The sequence below is a fragment of the Helicoverpa zea genome, chromosome 22 (genome assembly GCF_022581195.2).
Source record: "Helicoverpa zea isolate HzStark_Cry1AcR chromosome 22, ilHelZeax1.1, whole genome shotgun sequence".
Taxonomy (NCBI): Eukaryota; Metazoa; Arthropoda; class Insecta; order Lepidoptera; family Noctuidae; genus Helicoverpa; species Helicoverpa zea.
In genome coordinates, this window is record NC_061473.1 from 7097342 (window position 1) to 7122058 (window position 24717).

At 37.9% G+C, this 24717-nt stretch overlaps 4 protein-coding genes across 5 annotated transcripts; 3 read left to right on the forward strand and 1 right to left on the reverse strand.

The window, feature by feature from the left end:
- Positions 1-2136: 2136 nt before the first annotated feature.
- LOC124641271 lies at positions 2137-4638 on the forward strand. 2 transcript variants are annotated; one of them, XM_047179317.1, is made up of 2 exons: positions 2137-2287; positions 3385-4638. In XM_047179317.1, the coding sequence occupies exons 1-2, from the start codon at positions 2145-2147 to the stop codon at positions 4154-4156; spliced, it is 915 nt and encodes a 304-aa protein (XP_047035273.1). In that variant the 5' UTR covers positions 2137-2144; the 3' UTR covers positions 4157-4638. The 2 variants fall into 2 exon arrangements, with proteins under 2 accessions (XP_047035273.1, XP_047035275.1); XM_047179319.1 differs by lacking the exon at positions 2137-2287 and having other exon boundaries at positions 2960-4025; positions 4464-4635.
- A 6544-nt stretch (positions 4639-11182) lies between these two features.
- On the forward strand, positions 11183-13481 carry LOC124641270. Its single transcript, XM_047179316.1, has 2 exons — positions 11183-11658; positions 12710-13481. The coding sequence occupies exons 1-2, from the start codon at positions 11484-11486 to the stop codon at positions 13447-13449; spliced, it is 915 nt and encodes a 304-aa protein (XP_047035272.1). The 5' UTR covers positions 11183-11483; the 3' UTR covers positions 13450-13481.
- Positions 11660-14243, reverse strand: LOC124641249 (protein ALP1-like). Its single transcript, XM_047179291.1, has 2 exons — positions 13661-14243; positions 11660-12613 (listed from the first exon to the last, which is right to left on the reverse strand). Exons 1-2 carry the CDS (start codon positions 13933-13935, stop codon positions 11707-11709), a joined length of 1182 nt encoding a protein of 393 aa, XP_047035247.1. The 5' UTR covers positions 13936-14243; the 3' UTR covers positions 11660-11706.
- A 620-nt stretch (positions 14244-14863) lies between these two features.
- LOC124641450 lies at positions 14864-21010 on the forward strand. The gene is made up of 2 exons (XM_047179517.1): positions 14864-15062; positions 20388-21010. Exons 1-2 carry the CDS (start codon positions 14864-14866, stop codon positions 21008-21010), a joined length of 822 nt encoding a protein of 273 aa, XP_047035473.1.
- Positions 21011-24717: the final 3707 nt, after the last annotated feature.

Below are 24717 nucleotides of genomic sequence, written 5' to 3' on the forward strand. Positions count from 1 at the left end.
GTAGCGTCGGTGGTCGGGTTGCCTCCCTCCCTCAAAAATGTGCGAGGGGGGCGATGGCTGATCCTCGCGTTATGCTCGTGAACGGGTGCTGCTTGTGGTACCAGGTCGTCTTGCTGACTACATATTTTCTTGACTCGTAATATAATGTGTATGACTTTTGATTTGAACAGTAGTCCTAGTTCACCGTTTTCACTGTTTATGTTGTAAATTTGTTTTTTTTTTTTATATATTATATATATAAAAACACGTCGTGTTTCGCATGTCGCTGAGTACGCCCTAAAACTATCCTATTTTCACTGAATGGAGGCATTATGTTCTCTCTTTTTTTTTCCGACATTTTTTTCTTTGTAGCTGCTTGAGTAATAGGTATGGGAAAGGTGTGTACTAGCTAACATGATTACATGTTTACTTGTTTTTTTTTTTTTTATACAAATTTATGTGTATAATTTTGAGTGATATTTTTATTTATTTTTTTGTATACGGTTCTTCAAACCATACAGACAGAATTGTGTTGCTGGGGAGTTTGTTCCACCACTTCTTCTTCCCAGCAAAAACACATAGGAAGTGGTGAAGGGCGGGCGTTTTGGGGGCTGTCTTTTGTAGATTTGACGTTCAAAAAGTGCTGATTTTCAGCCTACTTTGAATAAATGACTTTTGATTTGATTTGATTTGATTTAAAAAACATATCAATAGATCCGGGTGGTGTATAGATATGTAAAGAAGTAGAACTTCGTCTCAAGAAGTTATGTAGTAGTATACAAGTATATGTTATAAGGCTAGCCTTTTGTGGTTGTAATGGGATTGGTTTACTAAACACTCTAAATCTGGCCGCCAATATACCAAAAGTATTTTCTACCACTACCCGAGCTGAAGATAAACTTTTGTTGAATTCACGTTTTGCAGATCCTATGTTGTGCTGATCAGGATAGGGCTTCATTAAATGTTCTGACAGTGCAAAGGCTCCATCCCCCAAAAAACGTAGGGCACATCAATGAACGTCCGAACCTGGTAAAGGATGCGGTGGTGGTAAATTTAAGCTGTTTGTACACATTGATTGCGATTTGATACTAAATTAAATGTTGAGTTTAGAATTTATCGTATCTTTACATGTGTGGTATGAGATATTATCACGTGTTAATATAATAAGTACATTATGGCAATCAGTACAAATTCATTAAAGCATTGCTCTTGAACATTTACACACATTTTGTGAATGGATAAAAGAGTATCGGGAAACTGGATTTGAAAAATCCCTATCTGAGGTTCGGAAATTTACTGAGCGAAGCTGTTATGACCTGCGAATCCTTGCGAAACAAGAGATACATGAACATAATTTTGCACAGCAACGGTTTCGGTGGTCATCTCGCGACAACCGGCGCCCATAGTGTGTACCTGGTCCAGCGCGGCGGCCGGGATGGGAGGTGCGAACTCTCTGGCGTTCCGCCTCCTCTTTCTCGAGCATGACCGCTTCGCAGAAGGAGGCGAAGTGCTAGGCTGGCTACAAACTTGAGAAATCGTATCAAGCAAAGGCGACTACTGCTTGCAAGTGTTTTTCACTATCTGCACAATTCTAACGACTTCTTTAGACAAGCAGATGATGAAACTTTTATAAAACCAAAAAGCGACGAAAGGAGAACGGACGGAAGTGGTCCAAATGGCGTCGGCTGATGAAACCTAGTCCATATAATAGCCAGCACCATAAAATCAACCCACGGAGAAAAAAGTTATACAGTCCAGAAAACTGGTAGGGTAGACTGGGTACGGTAGTGACAGTCGCTGTATTGTCGAAAATATAAGGATTAGCGGGGGGCGTGCAAGGGGAAAGACGAGCGCCTTGCACGTCTCAACCTGTGTCACAGTGTTGCGTCATCCGACGCGCAGAGTGTACGTGACCAGGAGCACATTTTGATTTTTGAACGCAAAAAGTAAGTATTTTGATTCATTATTATTTCGTAATTGCTATAACATGTATACTGATAGGGTATTGAGTGTTGTTCATCGATATAAATCAAATAGTAGCAGTGTAATATCAGTGGTTACATTTATTGTAGGTTATTTTGTTTTGACGTGGTGGTGTTTCTTTTATTAAAACGATCTGTGGGTACAGTTGTGACATAAGTAAAAGCGGTTGTTTATTGTTTTAGATGCCTAGAATACGCAAACGAAAGACTACAAGAGCACAGTGCAGCTTGAATCAGTATGAAGATGCTTACAAAGAAACTAAACGCGGGACTTCTTTGCGACAAGCTGCGGAAATGCATGATGTTAATCGCATGTCACTATTAAGGTATGTTCGAAAACGCGATAATGCCAGCACGGGCGATAATGAAAACAATAGCATTAGCATGGGGTATGTTGCTCACAATAAAGTATTTTCCGAACAACAAGAGCAGCAGTTGTCAAAATATTTACAGCGTTGCGCGGACATTTATTTCGGACTTACTGCAAAAGAGGTGCGGAAGTTGGCTTTTGAGCTTGCAACTCAATATAACCTAAAGCGACCTGCTACTTGGGCTGAGAATGAGATGGCAGGCGAAGAATGGTTCCGTTCCTTCCTGAATAGAAATCCTTCTCTATCTGTTCGAGTAGCTCAAGCTACAAGCCTTTCAAGGGCAACTAGTTTCAATAAAACAAATGTGGAAGCTTTTTACGACAACTTGCAAGTTGTTATGGATAGACATCCTTACGAGCCACAGGATATCTACAATGTCGACGAAACAGGCGTCACTACGGTCCAAAAACCTCATAAAGTCATTGCAAGACGTGGTACGCGGCAAGTGGGAGCCGTTACTTCTGCTGAACGGGGCACGTTAGTTACGGTAGCTTTTGCAGTGAACGCCTTGGGAAATACCATGCCTCCGTTTTTTATTTTCCCTCGTGTTCGTTACCACGACCACTTTGTGAGGGACGGACCAGTTGGATCTGTTGGAGCTGCAAACCCTTCCACTGGATGCAAGATCTATCCTTCTTAGAATTTCTTAAACATTTTAAGAAATTTTGTAATGCTTCACTAACTCACAAAGTGTTACTCGTGCTTGATAATCATTCATCGCACATTCACATTAATACCTTAGATTATTGTAAAGAAAACGGGATCACTTTACTTTCATTTCCCCCACATTGCTCTCACAAGCTTCAGCCTCTCGACCGGTCTGTCTTCGGACCTTTAAAAAAAGCTATTAACACTGCTTGCGATGGATGGATGCGAAGCCACCCTGGTAAAACGATGACAATATATGATATACCAGGTATCATCAAAATTGCTATGCCTCTGGCTCTTACACAGGCGAACATACAGGCTGGTTTTATGAAAACTGGGATCTATCCATACAACCGTAATCTGTTCGGAGATATTGACTTTGCACCCTCTTTCGTAACCGACAGACCAAACCCTGATACTGAAGACAATATTCCTGCAGTACCGTCACCTGGAAGAACTAGACCAAATCCTGACACTGAAAATAATGCTTCTGCAATACCATCTCACACAACAAGCAGAACAGACACTGAAGATATTTCTCCTGCAGCACCATCACCTGTAATAAGCAGACCAATCCCTGACAATCAAGAGGATGCTCCCATAGCACCATTTTTAGTAAATATTGCCAACCTTGACTGTATTCAAGAAGAAAATTTTGTTACTGAGAATTTTGGACCTAATAATAAAAGTCCACCACTTTCACCTTCTATATTAGACAATACACCAAGCCAAAATTTTAGCAATGTTCAACCATCTACTTCTGCCATACCATCAGTTTTTTCTCCTGAAATTGTTCGGCCCTTTCCAAAAGCTTCCCAAAGAAAAACGCGAGGACCTAGAACCAAGAAGTCTACGATTTACACGGACACGCCTGAAAAAGAGGCAGTCAGGCAAGAATATGAAGCAAAAGAAAAACGACTGAAGGCAAAGGGCATCAAAAAAAATCTCAATGAGCCGAAAGGAAAAGGAAAAGGTAAAGCAACGAAAAGGAAACAATCACCGTCAATATCAGATGAAGAAGAATATTTTTGTTTGGTGTGCCTTGGTCCATATTCTGAAAGTAGGCCTGGCGAAAAATGGATTAAATGCCAAGGAAAGTGTAACCTTTGGGCCCATGTAGACTGTACAGATGGTAGTCGGTATTATATTTGTCACAACTGTGATGAGTCGGATTAGATTAGTTGTCAAACTTACTTTTATAAATTTTCACATGCTACATTTCTAAAAAAATATTTGAGTTCCTGTTTAAAAGATTTTGTTATGTTTTGAGTTTAGTTTCAAAATAGAACAGAGATTAAGTTCTAATGTGATTATGAACATGATTAATATATTATATTTGTTAAGTCCGCTTTAACTAATTTTAAGTGCAGACTGTTATAAATACTTTAAGGTACTTAAATAGTGGGTATAGATGAAGACTGACTGTACTAATGAAGACTACTGATTGTAACCAAAGATCCTATAGTGCCTTATATGTTGTAAGAAATTAAAATGTTCAAAGATTTTATTTCTTTTGTTAGGAAAGTATAATTTAGTTGATTATTATATAAAAATAAATAAATATTTTTTGCAATTAAAGTGTTTTATTGGCATTTTAGAGTATTTTTATCTTATTTTGTGATCATATTACAGTATTTTCATCGTGTCACTATTGACCCCCAGTACCCGCCCTTGGGGTGGGTACGGTTGTGACAACCTTACCTTTTTTTTTAAATTTCATTTTATGTACTAACCATTTGATTTAGACATATACTTTCATGTTTATACGTTAAGCAATGAATAAACTTAATTAGAATACATTTTTTGTTCAGATTAATAGCATAAATAAAAAGCTATAGTCAATCATTTGAAAATTGTCACAACCGTACCCAGTCTACCCTACCTATTTTATGCGAAAAATTGAAAAAGCTACCTTTTTACCTAAGCGCCGCCGCCCGTATACCCCTCGGGGTGGCGGGGGGTGATGCTCCTGCACCGCGCCTAGTGTTTACTGGTCAGTGGGTCATTCGCTATCATTTAGCAAGGATATCGTTTGGTTTCTTTATTTTGTTATTACCGGCTTTCTTTTTGGACATATTTTCGACTTGATTACTTACTCGATTACTTTGGCACGTTGAAACGAACTTGTGATATTGCTTTTGGATTGGACTTTCAAGATGTTGCCTAGTGTTGGCGTTGTGTGTTTAGTGCGTAATCGGTCAGTGTTACGAAGAGAAAGGCAATTTTTTATGTTGATTGTTGGTGCAATAGACAATACCAACCTGGTTAGCTACAGCTGGTTAGTATGGAAGAGCTGATTATTCGGTATAAGTATATAAAAGAGTATTATTATAGTGAAAGAAAAGAAAAGAAAAAAAGATCCGTGAGCAAGATTTTTCCCACCATAAAAAAGGTATTGCTCGTGAAAAGTCATCACAACTTTTTTGTTGTAGGTTTTATTTAACGGCAGAGAATACGTCTGTCGTCCATGCTGGTTAAGGAGTCAAAGGACTCAGGGTCAGGGTGCTATGCAAGATCCTTTGCCAGGACCTTCAACACCACGGGAAGATGCAGTTGGAAATATAGATCAGGACGAAGTACAGCAACTACAGCAACCTGATTTACTTCAGTCATTAAATCTGTCCGAGTTATCTCGTGCTCCAAATACAGCAAATGCATGTATTTTTTATGGTTGCCGTATGATATCGCGACGCCGGATACCTGAGAGAGTAAAGGCCGATTTTTTAATTAACGCTAACTATTATGTGACACCAAGTGCTCTAGCACTATGTATGTGACGAGCATATGCAATCAAATAATTGGGAGGAGTTGTTTGAAGCCCCAAACATATCGCATGATTTTTCGGGTGCACATATAATGGTCATCATGTCCATTTAAAAAATGTCATAACGAATACAACACACATGGATTTTGAACATGTTGAAAATATGTCAGCAGACGAATTGCATTACTGGACCGGGCGGACTCTCGAAGAAATCAACGTGATTCTAGCCGAAACACCATCTTTGAGTAGAAGAAGTACTTGAAGAAGTAGTAGATATTTACGGGCCATATAAAGCGACCAAATCAGATGCAAATATAATGCAAGATGTTCTTGACGATGAACAAGACGTATTCCATAACTTTTTCGACCCAGTGACATTTTTATTTTGGATAAAGGATTTAGGGACGCCTTGCCAGATTTTAGAAGTTTCGGCTACATCCTAACTAATATTATAAATGTGAAAGTAACTCTGTCTGTCTGTCTGTCTTTTCTTCACGCCTAAACTACTGAACCGATTTATGTGAAATTTGGTACAGACATAGTTTGGAACTTGAGAAAGGACATAGGATAGTTTTTACTTCAAAAAAAAAAAAAATATTCCGGACATATAGCGCCATCTATTGGTCAAACCAAAAATATGCCGGAAGTCACTATTCCATACGAACGAAGTCGCGGGCAAAAACTAGTAACTCATACGCCTGAGTATTTACATCCCGGAGAAACTCAACTAACCACCATGCAGGCTAATAAGTCCAGAAAAGTAATGGGGGGTTTACACGGGTGACTAAAGCCGCACGATTTTTGCCGCGCGGCGTTAATCGACCATCTAAATGGCAATTCGGCTAAGTTGCAAGTGACTAAAGCCGCAAGCCCCAAAGTTGGGTAGCATCCGACTTTGGCCGCGCGGCAACCGGCCGCATGCGACTACTAAAATCGACCGTGTAAACGATCAGTTGCAGGCGATCGCCCGCCGCATGAAGGTGTTTCGCGCACGCACGTCGATTTATTTACTACAGCGTTTCTGTGTACATGTATCGTAACAACCATGAATAAAAATAACACCATACAGTTTTTGGAATGCTATGAAATGCATCCATGCTTATGGAACCCAAGAGAACAAGATTACATGAACAATAATGTACGTTTAGCTGCTCTTAAATCTATTATTCAAGAAATGCGTTTGTCCATAACAGTTGAAGAGCTGAAATTGAAGATAAAAAATATACGAACCACGTATAATAGAGAGGCCAGTAAGGTAGCAAAGTCAAAGAAGAGTGGCGCGGGAAAGGATGATGTATACAGACCTCAATTAATTTGGTTTTCTGTAGCTGACCGCTTTTTAAAGCCAGTGATAGAAGGAAGAAACAGTAAAGATAACATGGTAAGTCTTTTATTATTATTTATTAAATAGTTATTCTTGTTCGCATATTATAAATTATAATAGGTAAATTATTTATGGGCGTTGTTTTTAAAATACACAATCAAAACAAGACAAGTCCCACGTTTGACAAAGATAAACACTTAAAAAAACCCCACAAAAAAAAACACTTTCAAATCACAAAACTTAAATAAACATACAATATTTACGCAATCATTCTATCTTGCCATGAAACTTTTCCTGGTCCAACAAAATAGTAAGCATATCTATCGCGCAGATCTTTTGCGTTTCGTGAATAGTTGTTAGAAGATAGCGGTGTCATTAATTCGTCTACTCCTGCCGTAGGAATGCTTCTCCAACTTCCGTTTCTGATTGTCCCCGAACTGAAGTCTTCTCCGTCTACTAATTCGGGAGTATTCATGTATATGAGATTAGTCCGAAGCCAGTTATGCAGCGCACAGGTCGCTTTAATAATAGAATCAGTTTTATCCAATGAAACAGATATAGGTTTTCTGTATACTCTGAATCGTGAAGCCATTATGCCAAAGGCATTCTCTACGATTCGGCGTGCTCTTGATAGTCTGTAATTAAAGATTTTTTGTTTGTGTTCCAAACCTTCATGTCTTGAATACGGTTTCATTAAATAGGTTGCCAAAGGGAAAGCATCATCACCAACGAAAACTGCCTTATTAGGTAGTTCTAAATTATTTCTTTCAAGAGCACTATAGAACTTTGTTTTTTTTCCAAATATGTGAATCATTCATGCGTCCATTAGTCCCGAAATCTACAGGGTTACAGGTTAAGTCGACCTAGATCCTTTAAGGGGTTTTAGTTTTCATCATTCCTAGCTGATTTGACCATGAAACACCCCACCCCAAACCTAACCCATACTGAGATATTGGATTTTGATTATTTTTTAAATAAAATGAAGATTTTTTGTATAATTGACCCTTTTTTCTGATTTTGTGGCACTAATTCATAGTGTTTTTGCTATTTTTGTGTAGCAGATTAGTTTGTTTATTATTCTCAACACAAAAAAAGCAGGTAACTGAACCAACTGGGTAATAGTCGATGATTGAAAGATTAAAAACTAAACAAAGGACAATGGGCAGATTGGTATACCCCTCCAATAGCAATGTCATATATATCATTGGATAGGCCTTTTTATGTAGAACAATATTTACTATGACAGCTTTGCTGAAATGTTTGTCCGTTCTGAGATATAGATCAAAAACTGTGCAAAAGTTAGAACTAAGTAATCTATTGATAACTCAAGTTTTTAAAGGAAAATCTAAGAACTACTAAGTGTAAGTCTTGTATATGAAAGAAAATCAGATTACAGTATTGATTAGCATCAGTTTTAAGATTGTTTGTTATCTATATCTCAGAACGGACAAACAATAGAACAAAGCTGTCATAGTAAATGTTGTTCCAGTTAAAAAGACCTATCCAATGATATGTATGACTTTCCTATTGGTGCGGTTTCTCACTACGCCCAACATCCAGTTGGTACAATAAAAGGTTGAAATGCTACATAATAGTAACAATTATGGATCCTAACGGGCACAGTAGTACTTACAAGACTTAAAGTTATTAGTACTTAGATTTTCCTTTAAAAACTTGAGGTATCAATAGATTACTTAGTTCTAACTTTAGCACAGTTTTTGATCTATATCTCAGAACGGACAAACATTTCAGCAAAGCTGTCATAGTAAATCTTGTCCTACATAAAAAGGCCTATCCAATGATATATATGACATTCCTATTGGTGGGGTATACCAGGTCCCATATATTTGTGCCCATTGTCCTTTGTATAAACATTTTTTTTCTTTTAAGAATATTTCAAAAAAAGTCTATGACAGTTATGCTGCAGATGTACTAAATAATATCTACGTTTCTTTAGCTATCCAACAAGGTATAACAAGCTAGGGTATTATCACAGTTCTTAGAAAAAACTTTCATAAAAGGGTCCCAGGTAGTAGCAAAAAATTACGGTACTATTGTCCTTTGATGGAGCTGTGGTGGCTGTGGTGCGTGCAAGCAGGACGGTTTATGTAGGTGTGAGCGAGATAGATAATTTTCGGCCATTTTGTTGTTATTCTGTTTGGTTTTAGTAGTCTGCTTACGCGATTCGTCCGTAGTAGATGTGATACTTGTGCTCTTGGATTCTTACTCGACTTGGCTTGTGTTTCTGGACTATTTCCCCTTCGATTTGTGACTGTGCTTGTTAACTGGACTTTGATACGTGCTTATGATTTGGAACTGTTGACGATGACGACCTTCACGAACGAGGAATATGCGGATATTTTAATTTGTTACGGGTACTGCAACTGTGTATCCGCGCGAGCTCGGGATGAATACATTGCACGTTATCCCGGGCGCCGAGTACCGAATGTCAGTGTCTTTGACGGAGTGTACCGGCGACTAAGAGAGACTGGCTCTGTTTCGAGGCGACGATCAGACCTAGGCAGACCTCGTGTCAATGAAGACGTCAAATGATGACGATGAAGAGCAAGACAATGAAATAGTACAACGGTTTAGATCGGATCCAACTACTTCCACTAATATTGTTGCCTGAGAACTTAGAATATCGCAGTGGAAAGTGTGGTTTACAGTGAATACTGCAGGCCTTTATCCATACCATTACACGCCGGTACATGTTATCGAAGAAGGAGATCCCGTGAGGAGATTAGATTTCTGCAGATTCATGCTCAACGCAGATTTAGAAAACCCAGCATTTTTAAAACACATCTTGTGGACAGATGAGTCAAAATTTGATAAAGACGGCATCACCAATTACCACAACGCTCATTATTGGGCTCCAAAAGAAAACAGAAATCCCAATAAGAAGCGACCAAAGGGATCACAGAGACGGTTCAGTTTGAATGTCTGGATGGGAATAATCTCAAACCATTTGATTGGGCCACATTTTCTGCCTGACAATTTAAATGGGGAAGATTATGAAAACTTTTTAAGAAATGATTTACCCGAATTACTGGAAGATTTACCCCTCAGTTTAAATGATAATAATATGTGGTATCAACATGACGGTTGCCCTGCACACTACCGAAGAAGCGTCAGAGAGTGGCTAGACACTAATTACCCGAACAAATGGATTGGAAGAGGTGGACCCATACCGTGGCCAGCCCGAAGTCCCGACCTGACCCCCATGGATTTTTATTTGTGGGGCCATATGAAAAGCTTAGTTTACAATGAACCTCATCCGATCTCATCTGTTGATGTTTTAAGACAGAAAATTATTGATGCGGCTAACGAAATTAGAAGAGGCTTAACGACTGGTGTGGTTAAAAGTGGACTAAGGCATAGAATGCGAATATGTGTGCGGAACAGAGGCGGACATGTGGAACATGTATTGTAAAAAATAATAATAAACGTTGTTTAAGCTATTTAGTTTGTTTTATTTCGTTTGCTGGCCCAAGTGATAACTTTGTCCTTAAGGACAGTTATGTTTTACTACTGCCTGAGAGCATTACATCAGAATTTTTTTTCTGAATATCATGATGATACCCTAGCTTGTTATACCTTGTTGGATAGCTAAAGAAACGTAGATTTTATTTAGTACATCTGCAGCATAACTGTCATAGACTTTTTTTGAAATATTCTTAAAAGAAAAAAATGTTTATACAAATTTGTTTAGTTTTTAATCTTTCAATCATCGACTATTACCCAGTTGGTTCAGTTACCTGCTTTTTTTGTGTTGAGAGTAATAAACAAACTAATCTACTACACAAAAATAGCAAAAACACTATGAATTAGAGGCACAAAATCCGAAAAAAGGGTCAAATATACAAAAAATCTTAATTTTATTAAAACAATAATCAAAATCCAATATCTCAGTATGGGTTAGGTTTGGGGTGGGGTGTTTCATGGTCAAATCAGCTAGGAATGATGAAAACTAAAACCCCTTAACACTTTCGCTGCCCAGCTCACCTATGCAATTCCTATCCACATGCCCAAAAATATTTTGCATAATTACATAACAACCCGGTATTCGAGTCCAACAGCGCAATTGTATCGGAACGGGACCCTTATGGCCCGGTTCCCACTACGCCGGACCGGCAGATCTGCCGCGCCGGTAAATCTGCCGGAAGGGCTAGTGGCTGTACAATTTATATGAAGCTATTCACATTATCCCGGGTCCGGCATTTTTGCCGAGCCCGGCATTTTTACCGAGCGTTTTGTCACTACGAATTGCCGGCAGAACGACCGGGCCCGGAGTAATGTGAACGAGTTTGTGCCGGTATCTGTCCCCCGCTCGCCCCGCTCGTGCTCCCCTCGCCCCGCCCGTGTTCCACTCACGTCATTCGGCTCGCATTTTCTGGTAAAAGTAGACGTTTAGCATGGATATTCAAGCAGAAACTTTAATTACGCTTGTCCAAGAGAGACCTGTTCTGTGGGATAAGACCGAAGACGTCTATAAAGACAAAAACTTAAAGTTAGCAGCATGGCGTGAAGTATGTTTAATACTGAAACCAAACTTCGATGAACTGGATGAAAAAGAAAGAAAACAGTACGGTGAGTTTTTAATGTTTTATTGATAAAATGTAAATGCATTGATAAATTTTATTTTATAGCTGCTGCCTGCCACGGAACGGAACCAATATCCGAAACAAAATAATTAGTAAATGATGTCCGTATAGCGTTGGCATTAGGGCCACCTCGACTTGACACATTCCGATTCATGGGTGTCGTTTCTTGTTCTTGTCTATGTTCTATATTTTGGTAACTTTCAAAATTTATACCATCTTTTTCTCTTACAAAATTATGTAAGACTGTACAAGCTTTAATTACTTGAATTGCTGTGTCTACGTTCAGATCTATAGCTCGATGGATTATTCGCCACTTATTTGCCAGAATACCAAAAGCGCACTCAACATACCTTCTTGCTCGACTTAGTCTATAGTTAAAAATCTTTTTATCAGTATTCAAATGTGTACCTCCATATGGACGTAGGAGATTAGGTGTTAAAGCAAAGCCTTCATCGCCAATAAGTATAAACGGTAATTCTTCGTGCAAGTTTTCATGAAGCGGTCTAGGCTTTGGTACATTTAAAGTACCATCATTGATCTTTTGCCAAAATGTACTATCCTTTAATATAGTAGAATCGCATTCCTTGCCATATGAGCCCACACTAATAAAAATAAATCGGTACTCTGAATCGACAACTGCCATTAATACAAAAGAATAATACTCCTTGTAATTAAAGAACATAGAACCACTCTTGGCTGGTTTCAAAATTCTGATATGTTTGCCATCTACTGCTCCAAGACAGTGAGGAAAGTTGGCTTTTCTTTCGAATCCTGAAACGATGTCCTCCCATTCTCTCTCAGTATCAGGCAGCTTAAGGAAATCTGTCTTTAGGTTTTCCCAAATGACGTGGGTCATTTCTTTTATTAGTTTACTTATTGTCGAAACGCCTACTCTGTATGAGTAATGTATTTCTTTGAATGAACATCCTGAAGCTAAATATCTGAAAAAAAAAGTATTTTTTGTTAATACATTATTACTTTATACGTCACCAAGAAACAAATTGTATTGTTTTATGATATTTTTTTATTGATTTCAGGAAAACAGGTTTCAACTAAATGGAATAATATACGAGATTCGTGGCTTAAGACAGTAAAGAAACAAAAAGATGAGTCTAAATCTGGATCTTCGGCCAAAAAGACACGAAATTATTTATATCACGAGCAATTAATGTTTTTGAAAAAAGTCTCCGAACCTCGACCACCACATGAGTCAGTTTCAAAAAAAGCAAGAACCGAGACTGAAGTAGGCATGGAATCAGATTTTCGTTCACCTTTAATTAAAGATAAAAGAAAAATTGATAATAAAGAGGTAAATGACAGGATGGTAAAGTTTTTGGACTCCAGAATAAACCCAGAAAAGGAAAACCATCATCTGTCTTTCTTCAAAGGCATTATACCAATCTTGAACACTTTAACTATCGAAGAGACTTTAGAATTTCAAGCTAGCGTCATGACAATGTTGCAAAAAATTAAAAGTAGGAATAATGAGAGACCAAATTACGGACATTGGCGTGATTCATATAATCAGATGACCGGACCAGATCAGTATTCTGGATACTACACACATAATAGCGTCAATCAACAGGCAACACCTACGCAAGATCAACACCACCCTGGATACTCTACGCAATATAATAGTAGCAATCAACAGGCAACAACATCTATACCATCAACTTCATCTCAGTCATCGAATCCGATTCCAGCTTCGCCATCAGCATCTAGTAATCATTCCATACATTCCCAAGACTCAGATTACTTAGATTTTGAAGGGTTTTAAGTTTGAGTACAAATAAATACATAAATAAGTTATTTGCATTTTTAATTCATAATGATTATCAAATACATACACCCTCCCACACACACACATTATATATATTCACATTCATCAAACAAACATACATAGCAAACATTCATTCATTAATTCAGTCTTAAGTAGGTACCTACGTCAAAACTATTATTACGCAATCTAGTGCATAAAATAATCTTACCTTAGACATATGGCTAATCTTTGTTCTGGGCAAATACATTCTCTGAAACTTGTATCTCGTACTCTTATGTCTAGTCGTCCCAGTAAATCGTCAAAAGTGGTTGCTGTCATTCGAAAATAATTGAAGAACTTTGATTCGTCTCTTCTAAGTTCACCCATTAATGTTTCAAATGTTCCAAGTGAAAATCTTTCCCGTAAAATAGGGTGTACCCAATGTTTTCTTTTATTTTGCCTTCTATTAAGATACCACCACAACACAACAATTTCGTCGTCCATTGTGCGCGCAGGTCCAAATTCAACTGAGGTAAGTACTTGACTGTCTGAATTTCTTCCGGGATCCGATGTAATGTGAACACTCTGTCCGGTGTCCGGTTTCCGGCAGGTCTGCCGGTCCGGCGTAGTGGGAACAGGGCCTAAGCCCGAAAACCCGGCGTCCGGGTTCACTTAAGCCCCGCCCACCGAGCGTAGGGCTACCCAAAATAATTTACTAGAATATAATTATTGTGCATTTTTGATCAGAATAAAGAAAATAAATCCCGTCTTGTTATTTAATTTATTATGTTGTTAAAGAGACTATTTTTTTTTATTTTAACGTACATTATGTTAGAACAGATTTACTTAATATGATTTATCTATATGTTTCTGTAAGCTTTTTTTTTAATCAATACAACGCCGACGTGCTTTGTTTTAACACCTGCATAGGATAACAAAGAAAATAAGTATCTAGTTTTTAGTTTAAATACTCGTAATCTCAAAAAACATGCCGACGCGCTTTGTTTGTCATTTTACGGGCCAGAGATAAAGAACCATAAATCTCGTTATTGCACAAAAGGCGATAGATGCACTTTTGTTTTAACTTTAAAAAAAGTTTTCGGCAAACGATTAAAGGTCTTACTCAGGTAAAAACTTAACCCTTCTTTGCTGCTAAAAGTAGGTACGTATTTACAAAATGATTTAAGCTCATTCGGTATCTGTTTGCACTTCCGGCTAAACCTATATCGAATACTCTCTCCCGTGTTACGTTTGTTTGTGATCGACTATTGGCTTTTCTACCGGACTTCTGTGTTATTACTTTTGTGTTTGACTATTGGCTTTCCTACTGGACTTCGATTGCCTTACGTTTGAAACCTAGGCACTGTTTACTGGATTTGATTTAAGCCTGCAAATCGGTTGTGCGTTAAGTGTCTTACTGTGAACTGAAATGATGGCATATAACATTGATGAAGTGAACCAGAACATAGCAGCTATCTTTGGTGAAGATTATGTACAGAGTCATGGCCTTTCGAGACCTTCTACATCTTCGAGTTACCAGGCTGCGCAACCCATGCAAATCCAGCACGTAGCTGACGATGATGCGGATGGAGATGGAGAACTTAGCTCTGATAATGAGTCGCGCGATACCAGTACCACGTAAGTACCTACTTAATATTTGGGTAATAAATTCTTAATATTTGGGTAATAAATTCCCGTATTTAAGTTTTAAAGCCGGTATGTTTTTGTCGTTGAACTTTTACCTACTAAGTATCCGTTTCCCACGGTTGCGCATTCGGGGTGCTGTAAGTACAGTCAGCACCAAAAGTCGATGAACAGAATCAACATGACAAAACACCTGTTCACAATAAAATGCCATAAGTTATAGTCGCAACTAGGAAACAAAATAGACTGTACACCACAAACTTACAAAAGTCTTTAAACACGAGTATTTCAAAAGTATCTGTGCACTAGTATTCCTAAAGTCGCTGTACACCATCAATCCAAATGTCGCTGAACATCATTGTATCAAAAGTCACTAAACAGCAGTAAATACAAAATTAGGTTAACAAAGTATATTTTTAATGTTGCCGTGTGTTAATGTACTTTTGACGCTTATGTTGTTCAGCTACTTTTGGGACAGTACTTGCTTGACCTTAATAATGTATGTTAACACGTTAGTATCTATTTCAATAATTTTAATAATTATTTTGGAAATACACTCTTTTGCAAAAAAAGCGGACACCTATGCGAAATCTTAGTTTTAAGGACTTTAAGTGTATTTCAAAGGGTTTTAATGATTGTAGTATGTTTCTAGCATCAAAAGGGTTAGCCAAGCATGCGTGAGAGTGTATTCTAAATTTGAATTTTGTACAATTGCTAAGAAATTGGTTAAACCTTGTTTTGGACTAATTGCTGGCAGAAAGTTCGACGGTGTTTTGAAAAGTTTTTGAAGTGATTTTCAGAAAACTGATAAGACAGTCTTAATTAATGTACCTTTTTGTTAGATCAAAACATTTTTGAAAAACTATGCGTATTTGATAAAATTTTCACCTGCTCTAAATGGGCTATACTGATGATTGATGGCAATGTTAAAAGTTTCGGTATTTTAGTGTTAAGCGTTCTTCTGTTTAGATATTATACCCACGTGTTTTAAAATATCGCTTTTTCATAATTAAACACTATTTAGAGGAGTATCAGTACATTGGGCTGCGACAAAACCAATTTAAAGTAAGCAGTGCCGATCACAACTCGTCTCCTTTCGGACTTTAACATTTTTAAAAATCTTGAAATTCTACAAAATACAGAAAATAGCGCATAGACTGTGAGCACGAGGTCTTAAGGTCTCGTAATCACTGATTTTCAAACAACCTCGTCTCTTGGGAAACTCCGTAGACCTCCGAAGATCTATGAGTCTGAGCGTTCAAATAGCGTGTTTTCATCCCACTGACATTTTATTAAATAAACTTGCCTGCGCCGAGATTTCCTAGCATCTACAGCACTTTCCTGCTTAAATCATAACAATAATTGGCTATCTGCTCATTTCTTAAGAAACATACGTTTGGTCAATACCTTTGAATTCTTGACTCCCTTTCAGCGAAATCATCGTTTAGTAACCCGATCCCTATGGAGTTATAGAGAGCTTCAACGCGGCAATAATTAGACTTTTTAGATAGCTTAAACCCTCCTCATCATTTTTCATGTGGTTAATTTATCACAAAATTTGGTATTTTTTAATGTCAAAGTACGATAGGAGACGAGTTGCGATCGGCACTGCTTACTTTAAATTGGTTTTGTCGCAGCCCAATGTACTGATACTCCTCTAAATAGTGTTTAATTATGAAAAAGCGATATTTTAAAACACGTGGGTATAATATCTAAACAGAAGAACGCTTTACACTAAAATACCTAAACTCTTAACATTGCCATCAATCATCAGTATAGCCCATTTAGAGCAGGTGAAAATTTTATCAAATACGCATAGTTTTTCAAAAATGTTTTGATCTAACAAAAAGGTACATTAATTAAGACTGCATTATTAGTTTTCTGAAAATCACTTCAAAAACTTTTCAAAACACCGACGAACTTTCTGCCAGCAATTAGTCCAAAACAAGGTTTAACCAATTTCTTAGCAATTGTACAAAATTCAAATTTAGAATACCTACACTCTCACGCATGCTTGGCTAACCCTTTTGATGCTAGAAACATACTACAATCATTAAAACCCTTTGAAATACACTTAAAGTCCTTAAAACTAAGATTTCGCATAGGTGTCCGCTTTTTTTGCAAAAGAGTGTATTTCCAAAATAATTATTAAAATTATTGAAATAGATACTAACGTGTTAACATACATTATTAAGGTCAAGCAAGTACTGTCCCAAAAGTAGCTGAACAACATAAGCGTCAAAAGTACATTAACACACGGCAACATTAAAAATATACTTTGTTAACCTAATTTTGTATTTACTGCTGTTTAGTGACTTTTGATACAATGATGTTCAGCGACATTTGGATTGATGGTGTACAGCGACTTTAGGAATACTAGTGCACAGATACTTTTGAAATACTCGTGTTTAACGACTTTTGTAAGTTTGTGGTGTACAGTCTATTTTGTTTCCTAGTTGCGACTATAACTTATGGCATTTTATTGTGAACAGGTGTTTTGTCATGTTGATTCTGTTCATCGACTTTTGGTGCTGACTGTACCTATCCCATGGCAGTGTCAGCACCCAAATGCTTTTATGTTATTCTGGTGTATAAGCCAGGTATATATATTGTTGTGAAGTTTCATCAAAATCCAGTAGTTTATCGTGGAAGAGTAGTAACATATGTAACACACCTACACAAAACCTAACTTTCGCGTTTATAGGTGATAGGTATTAGTGCGACGTGATGCGATCCTACTGGAAATCCTATATTAATATACCTACATAGATACCTATGTACTTATCACTATCACTACATAGTATAAAACAAAGTCGCTCTCCGCGTCTGTATGCTAAATCTTTAAAACTTCGCAACGGACTTTGATGAGGTTTTCACCATTAGGTAGAGTATTTCGCAGGGAAGGTTTATATACACAGTGTTTGTATATTCTTAATTAGTAATTTGACTGATAAATACCTCATGTGTTCATAAGTTTTGAGACAAACATTTTACTTATAAAAATAAAAAAGTGTTACTGGCTGCTGTATATTTCTTTTTCTAATTTTGAATTTGGAATGTCTAATTTTGAATTTTGCATTTGGAATATTATTTTATTTAATTTTTCTCGTAATGGAGGGAACAAAATAATTACGTGCGACCGTCATTTCACTATTTAAGGTGGGAAGAAAACCTATGGACATTTTCCGAGAACTGAAAAGTTTTGGTGTGAGCCGTAACTTCGTGTATTACACTATTAAACGATACAAGGAGACAAGTTCTTTACAAGATCGGCAAAGAAGTCCACGCTCTGTGAGGACGCCTGCGAACATTAAAATCATCCGAGAGCGACTTCGCCGAAATCCATGTCGCACTCAGAAGAAACTCGCTCTGCAGACCAATATTTCGCGCGTTTCAGTCAACAGAATACTGAAATGCGCGCACCGCAGCCTCAAGTTTTCACCTCTCAAGAAGAGGTATTGGTAGACTCAAATTATACCACCCCATTTGATTTTTTTAAATTAATATTCGACGATATAATTTTGGAGCAAATTGTCGAAAGCACTGACGCCTATGCCAATCATCTATTACAATTAAATGTTTTACCTCACGCGAGGATTTCTAGGTGGAAACCAATTACGGTTCAAAAATTATTTATATTTTTGGGGACTTAATTTCAAATGGGGCACGTCAAACTGAACCGATACAGTTCCTATTGGAAGAAACATCGACTTTACAATTTGTTTCCTAACAAATACATGTCAAAAAATGATTTTCTGTTAATATTAAAATGTTTAAGGTTTGGCCAACATAATTTGGACAGTTATTACGTAATATTATAATTTACGTTTTCTAATCCGTTATAAACTATAGCGATGTTTTTTCAATTGATTTCATTTATTTACTTTTGACAACCCTTACAGCTTACTTAGCTATGGACTCGCTATTCGGGTCCTGGGCATGAGCACATGCATCTATAGCTACACATAGCGACGACTCGGTATTCGGGTTGCGGGCATAAGGAATGAACTATGGTTCGACTCGAATCCCGGGTGCTGGGCATCGAAAGTGTTAAAGGATCTAGGTCGACTTAACCTGTAACCCCGTATATATATGAAACGGTAATGTGCATCCACTATAAAAACACCACACTATAAGTGCCTTTGTAATTATAATAGTCTGATGCTCCGTGTGGTGGATTTTCGATTAATACGTGTTTCCCGTCAATAGCCCCACAGCAAAAGGAAATTGCCAGCGATCTAAAAAATCCTTTTGTATTTTCTTCCATTGATCTGTGGTGGATGGCACCTAAAAGAAATAAACTTATATTAGTGTATGGTTACAGGGAAAAGATTCAGCGGTGAACACAAACAGCGACGCGTCTTCATATTTTGATGAATTGGAACAAGAATCTAATATTGCGCCCTTACAAAAGAAAAAAAATTGTCTCCAAAGAAAAAGGCGGGGAGTGCTCTAAGGGACGCACCTAAAATGGACCCACCTGTTTTACAAGCAGTCAATAGATTAGAAACTTTGGCTCAAACTATCCGTCAAGATGAATTTGATACATTCGGAGTACATGTGGCAAGCCAATTACGTACAGATAGCGCGCGAGTTGAATGCAGTCGGGGTCTGAGGGGTTCATCGCCAAGCACGAGAAATGGCGAAAAATGTTTTAGACATGTGTGTTGAAGAAAGGCAGAACAAAAATTTGACATTTAATTTGAATAATGCTTTCGACCGAGCAAGCCGTTATACCGGACTTTCAAAAAGAACATTGGCTGCAATTCAAAATGAGTCTAAGAAAGGGCCTCTTTGTTCTCCTTCTAAAAAGAAAAGGCCATGTATTAAAAAGAAAAATTTAAATGTCGATGATTTTGATCGAAGTGTTATACACAGAACCATTGAAGAATTTTATATAACAAAAAAAATTGTTCCGACCTGCATTAAACTCCTCGCAGCTATTCGTGAAAAAATCGAGTTTCCATGGGGAGTGACCAGTTTAAGAAAATTGTTAAAAGACATGGGATATAAATGGCTTAAATGTCATAATAAACGCAGAATTCTGGTGGATAGGCCTGCTGTTGTATATGCACGGTCAAATTATTTGCGGAAAATTCGTCAATACAGGCAAGACGATCGAAATATTTTTTTTCTAGATGAAACATGGATAGATAATAACCTCACTTTTAAAAAATGTTGGCGAAATGAAATGATCGACGCCTTGTTGACAGACACAAGCTCCACAAACAGGCTTATTCTTGTTCACGCGGGATCAAGAGGAGGGTTTTTAAATGGGGCAAAACTACTTTTTAAAGCTGGTACTACCTCAGGTGATTATCACGGACAGATGAACAGTGTTAATTTTGAAAAGTGGGCCACTGGTATGTTAATCCCTAATCTACCGCAAAACAGCGTTGTTGTGATGGACAACGCGCCGTATCACAGTGTGCAAGAAAATAAAGTCCCAACAAAGTCCAGCACCAAACCTATAATGTTAGAATGGCTAACAAAGAATAATGTGGAAGCTTCAATCAGGATGAGAAAAGATGAGCTCTTCCATTTGGTTCAGTTACATAAACCAATAGAAAAATCATTTAAAATCGATGAATTCATCAGGAGTCATGGCCATGTCGTAGTAAGACTACCACCGTACATGTGCGACCTCAATCCGATTGAGTTGGCTTGGGCAAAAGTGAAAAGAATAGTACGGCATCACAATGTTACTTCAGATTTATCCCTAAAAAGGTTAAAAGAAGTTACGGAGCTGGCGATTTCTCAGGTTACAGAGGAAGATTGGCGTGGCTTCGATGATCACGTCATAATTTTAGAAGAAAATTATTGGCAAAGAGATGGATTAATTGAAGATACCATAGATCGATTCGTCATTGAGATCAGCGACGGCGAGGATAGTGACACCGATTCAACCATATCTGCCATTTCTGAATCTGATTAAATTTTTGAAATGATTATTAAAAACATTTGATAATTATGATAGTTTTTTTTTCATCATGTTAACCTAGTGTAAAAAATAAAATTAAACTTATAACATTGTTTAAATTTATCGACATTCATTACTCATTGTGGTCATCAATAATAATTATAATTAGGTCACAGCACTACCGCATTCCTAAGCTCTGCATTCAACTCGCGCGCTATCTGTAGTTTGCCATTAAGAAATGCTATTGTTTGTCAAAATTTCATCAATAATTATTTGTCATGAGAAAGACTGAAAACCTTAAATACACAACATTTTTCAATTGCTAGACCTACGAGTTCACTCTCAGAGTATACACGCTATACTTCGACTCCAGAAGCCGAAGCTACTACTTCCCGAAACCAAGCTTTTCACCAGCGTAAAACTTCGACTCCCGAAGCTTCCACTTCTATAAGGCACCTCGATTATGAAGAAGACTATTTTGCCAGCTGTTTAACACAAGAAAATACTGGGCAACAATACGCAGTGAACGACGATATTCTATCTCAAGCTGTTAGGTCATATATGCTTAGATGAAAACCCAATGGAAAATTTATAAATAAATCGTTTATAATAATTAATTACTAGTTTCACTACCATTATGAACTCCTGTAAAACATTGTATATAGCATCCAAAACATCCTTCAAAAACAAGGAAATTGTGCATTCTGGAACTCTAAATGACTCTGCAAGACTTGAATAGTTATCACCGGTAGCCAAGAACTTCAGGGTTATTTCTAATTTAATTTTCGGATTTTAACTGCCTCGTTGGTCTAGCTGTCGCAAGTGCGGCTGCTAAGCACGTGGTCTCGGGTTCGATTCCCGAGTCGGGCCGAAATCGCCTTGTGGGTTTTAGAAGACTTTCACAAAGCAGCCCGGAGCCTGGAAGCTGGTGATTGATACACCCGTGCATCGGAGAGCACGTAAATGTCGGTCCTGCGCCTGATCTCTCTCCGGTCGTGTCGGATTACCGTCCCATCGGGCTATGAGAGTTAAGGAATAGTGAGTGCACCTGTGTCTGCGCAAATGCTCGTGCACTATAATATGTCCTGCGTAGTTGGCTAATCTCCTTACATGAGAACAGCCGCCGTAGCCGATAATCGGCTAGGAGGAGGACATCATCAATTTTCGGAGAAAGTGCTACTGGCATATTGGTATCGCATTTTTGTATAAGCGGAGTAACCTTATGTAGTAAAGTATTAAACTGATCAGTAGTCATTCTTAATCGTTTTTTTAAATAATCAGGATCTTCTAAACTCCACTCAACCAATAAAGTATCCGAAGCACCCAAGTCCTTACATCGAGAAATCCATCCACGTACCCAAACATTACGTTTTCTGCTTTCCTTTTGTTTTTTCTTCTCTCTTTATTCTTTAAGCAATTGTTGAATAATTAATTATTTCAATTCCGGCACAAACGGCTATTCTGCTCAACATTTTCGATGGAAATGACAGAGCCGCATGCGATTTTAGTAACCTGGGCTAGCGATGCGGCTTGGTGAGGCAATTTATGAAGCGACTAGCCGCACGGCGAAAATCTACCCGTGTAAATGCCCCATAACCATGGTCCGCTGGGTTGTGGAGATCGTTTTCGGACGCATCAAGCGTGACTTTAAACTACTAAGGCTACTATAGTGAGCACGTCCGTGGTGGTGTATATGTCACCGTAAGATTACAAACATCGTTAGATTACAATCTATCTCGAGAGATTGTAAACTGTCGAATTATTGTAAACCGTAACACCTGATTGCAATTTAACGCATTATTTTTCGCTATATTATAATCTATCGATGAGAAATTGTCAAATTGTCAACTGTCCGAAAGCTCTCCCTGATTGGTCAGTCTTTTTGTAAGATCGAGAGCGATGTAGAGCGGTCAAATTGTCAACTGGCGTAGAACGGAATGCATCTTGCGCGCTGATTGGTAGAACGTCCAAAAAGACAATGTTCTTTGCAACTCCCGGTGTCACAGCTCTTTGACGTGCAAAAATAAGTGACGGTTTAATTTTTTATAAAATCAAAAATTGTACTTAATTTTTAAGACACAAATTACACACAATTAAAAATTGTATTAAAAATTGAAGTTAGTGACGAAAACGAATCGCTGCAAAACCGACTCTACGTAGTCTTGTCTGCCCTACCCCTAGAGTGCAATTCAAAACCGCGTAGGCGCGGAGGGGCGAGGCGGCCTGCGAGCTGAGGCGCAGGTAGTTACAGCGCTCGCCGCCGCGGCTGAGGCTGGCCGGCTCGGCCGGCCAGCAAGCCGAAGCTGCGGTGGTGAGCGTGAAAACCATCTGCGACGATAAGCTCGCATGGGACCGCCGGAGCCCCGCAGCGCCGGAGCCGTGACAGAAGTTATGCTTGCTGCATGTTGCATGCTTACTTCCATGCTGGGTCAATTAACATGGGATGTGTTATATTTTAAACAAAAAACTCAGTAGGTACGAGTTAAAAAATTAGAAGGTAAATAAATATTTTTATGATGTCATTTAATAGTATTTAAGAAGTTTACTGTTAGAATGCATGCTACAAATTTAGATGCAAAAAAATAACCATCATGCTGAGTTGTATTTAGAGTGGAAGATAACTCGTGGCTAAGATAGCATTATTTAGATGCTCGACGCTTTATTAATTGTGGCTGACTTAGTAATTTAGAAGGCAACATACATTTTTGACGACCTCGATGGCGCAATGGTCACCATGCCGGACTGCCGAAGCTGAGGTCCCGGGTTCGATTCCCGGCTCGGTCGACATTTGTGTGATGAGCATGCTTGTTAGCCGTGGTCTGGGTGTTACAATATGTATTTATAAATATGTATATATGTAGCTATATGTAGTTTATCAGTTGTGTTAGGACCCATAACACAAGTTAATGAATAACTAACCATGGGGCTAACCGACCGTGTGTGAAAAGGTGTCCCGACATTATTATATTATATTATTATATTATTATATTTTTGGGGGCGAATGATGATATTAAAAAGAAGCCTGTTTAATTAGCACCCCTTTTATTTTATTTTTAAATATTAGTTTGTATTTGAAGACAAAATACCTAACTGTATTTTTATAAGAGTTATTTTTATATAAATTTAATACTTGAAGAATTTTTGAAGAGCATTTATTTTATTTAACTGACACCTCTATTTCATTCCTAACTCTACGGGAACTCCATGGGAACAGAACGGCTGGTCGTGATTGGTCGATCTTACAAAAAGACTGACCAATCAGAGAGAGCTTTCGGACAGTTGACAATTTGACAATTTCTCATCGATAGATTATAATATAGCGAAAAATAATGCGTTAAATTGCAATCAGATGTTACGGTTCACAATAATTCGACAGTTTACAATCTCTCGAGATAGATTGTAATCTAACGATGTTTGTAATCTTATGGTAACACTAGCTGTTGCCCGCAACTTCGTCTGCGTGGGCAATATAGAATCGTCAAAATACTACTTATCCCGTAGGTGCATTCTTTCACGTGACAGTATAATTAGGATTAGCACTTAGCAGTCGCATAGATTCATTGATCAAGGTTGTGTTGTGGATGTGACCAGACAAAAGAAGTAAAGTTTGTGACGTTGTTCAGCCAATTTGGAAAATTATTACGTATGGTGCGTAAGTAATTTTCACAGGAAACAACTATAATCTATGTCTACATGCTTTGAGTCTGACAAAGCTGTCATTT

What these genes read in the sequence shown, in the direction of transcription:
- LOC124641271 (XM_047179317.1), top strand. Translation starts at nt 2,145, where the DNA reads ATGCCTAGAATACGCAAACGAAAGACTACAAGAGCACAGTGCAGCTTG. An exon ending in AATCGCATGTCACTATTAAG is followed by an intron (nt 2,288 to 3,384) that starts GTATGTTCGAAA and finishes CGTAACCGACAG; the next exon opens with ACCAAACCCTGATACTGAAG.
- LOC124641270 (XM_047179316.1), top strand. Translation starts at nt 11,484, where the DNA reads ATGGATATTCAAGCAGAAACTTTAATTACGCTTGTCCAAGAGAGACCT. An exon ending in AAAAGAAAGAAAACAGTACG is followed by an intron (nt 11,659 to 12,709) that starts GTGAGTTTTTAA and finishes TATTGATTTCAG; the next exon opens with GAAAACAGGTTTCAACTAAA.
- LOC124641249 (XM_047179291.1), bottom strand. Translation starts at nt 13,935, where the DNA reads ATGGACGACGAAATTGTTGTGTTGTGGTGGTATCTTAATAGAAGGCAA. An exon ending in AGATTAGCCATATGTCTAAG is followed by an intron (nt 12,614 to 13,660) that starts GTAAGATTATTT and finishes TTTTTTTTTCAG; the next exon opens with ATATTTAGCTTCAGGATGTT.
- LOC124641450 (XM_047179517.1), top strand. Translation starts at nt 14,864, where the DNA reads ATGGCATATAACATTGATGAAGTGAACCAGAACATAGCAGCTATCTTT. An exon ending in TAATGAGTCGCGCGATACCA is followed by an intron (nt 15,063 to 20,387) that starts GTACCACGTAAG and finishes GTACTACCTCAG; the next exon opens with GTGATTATCACGGACAGATG.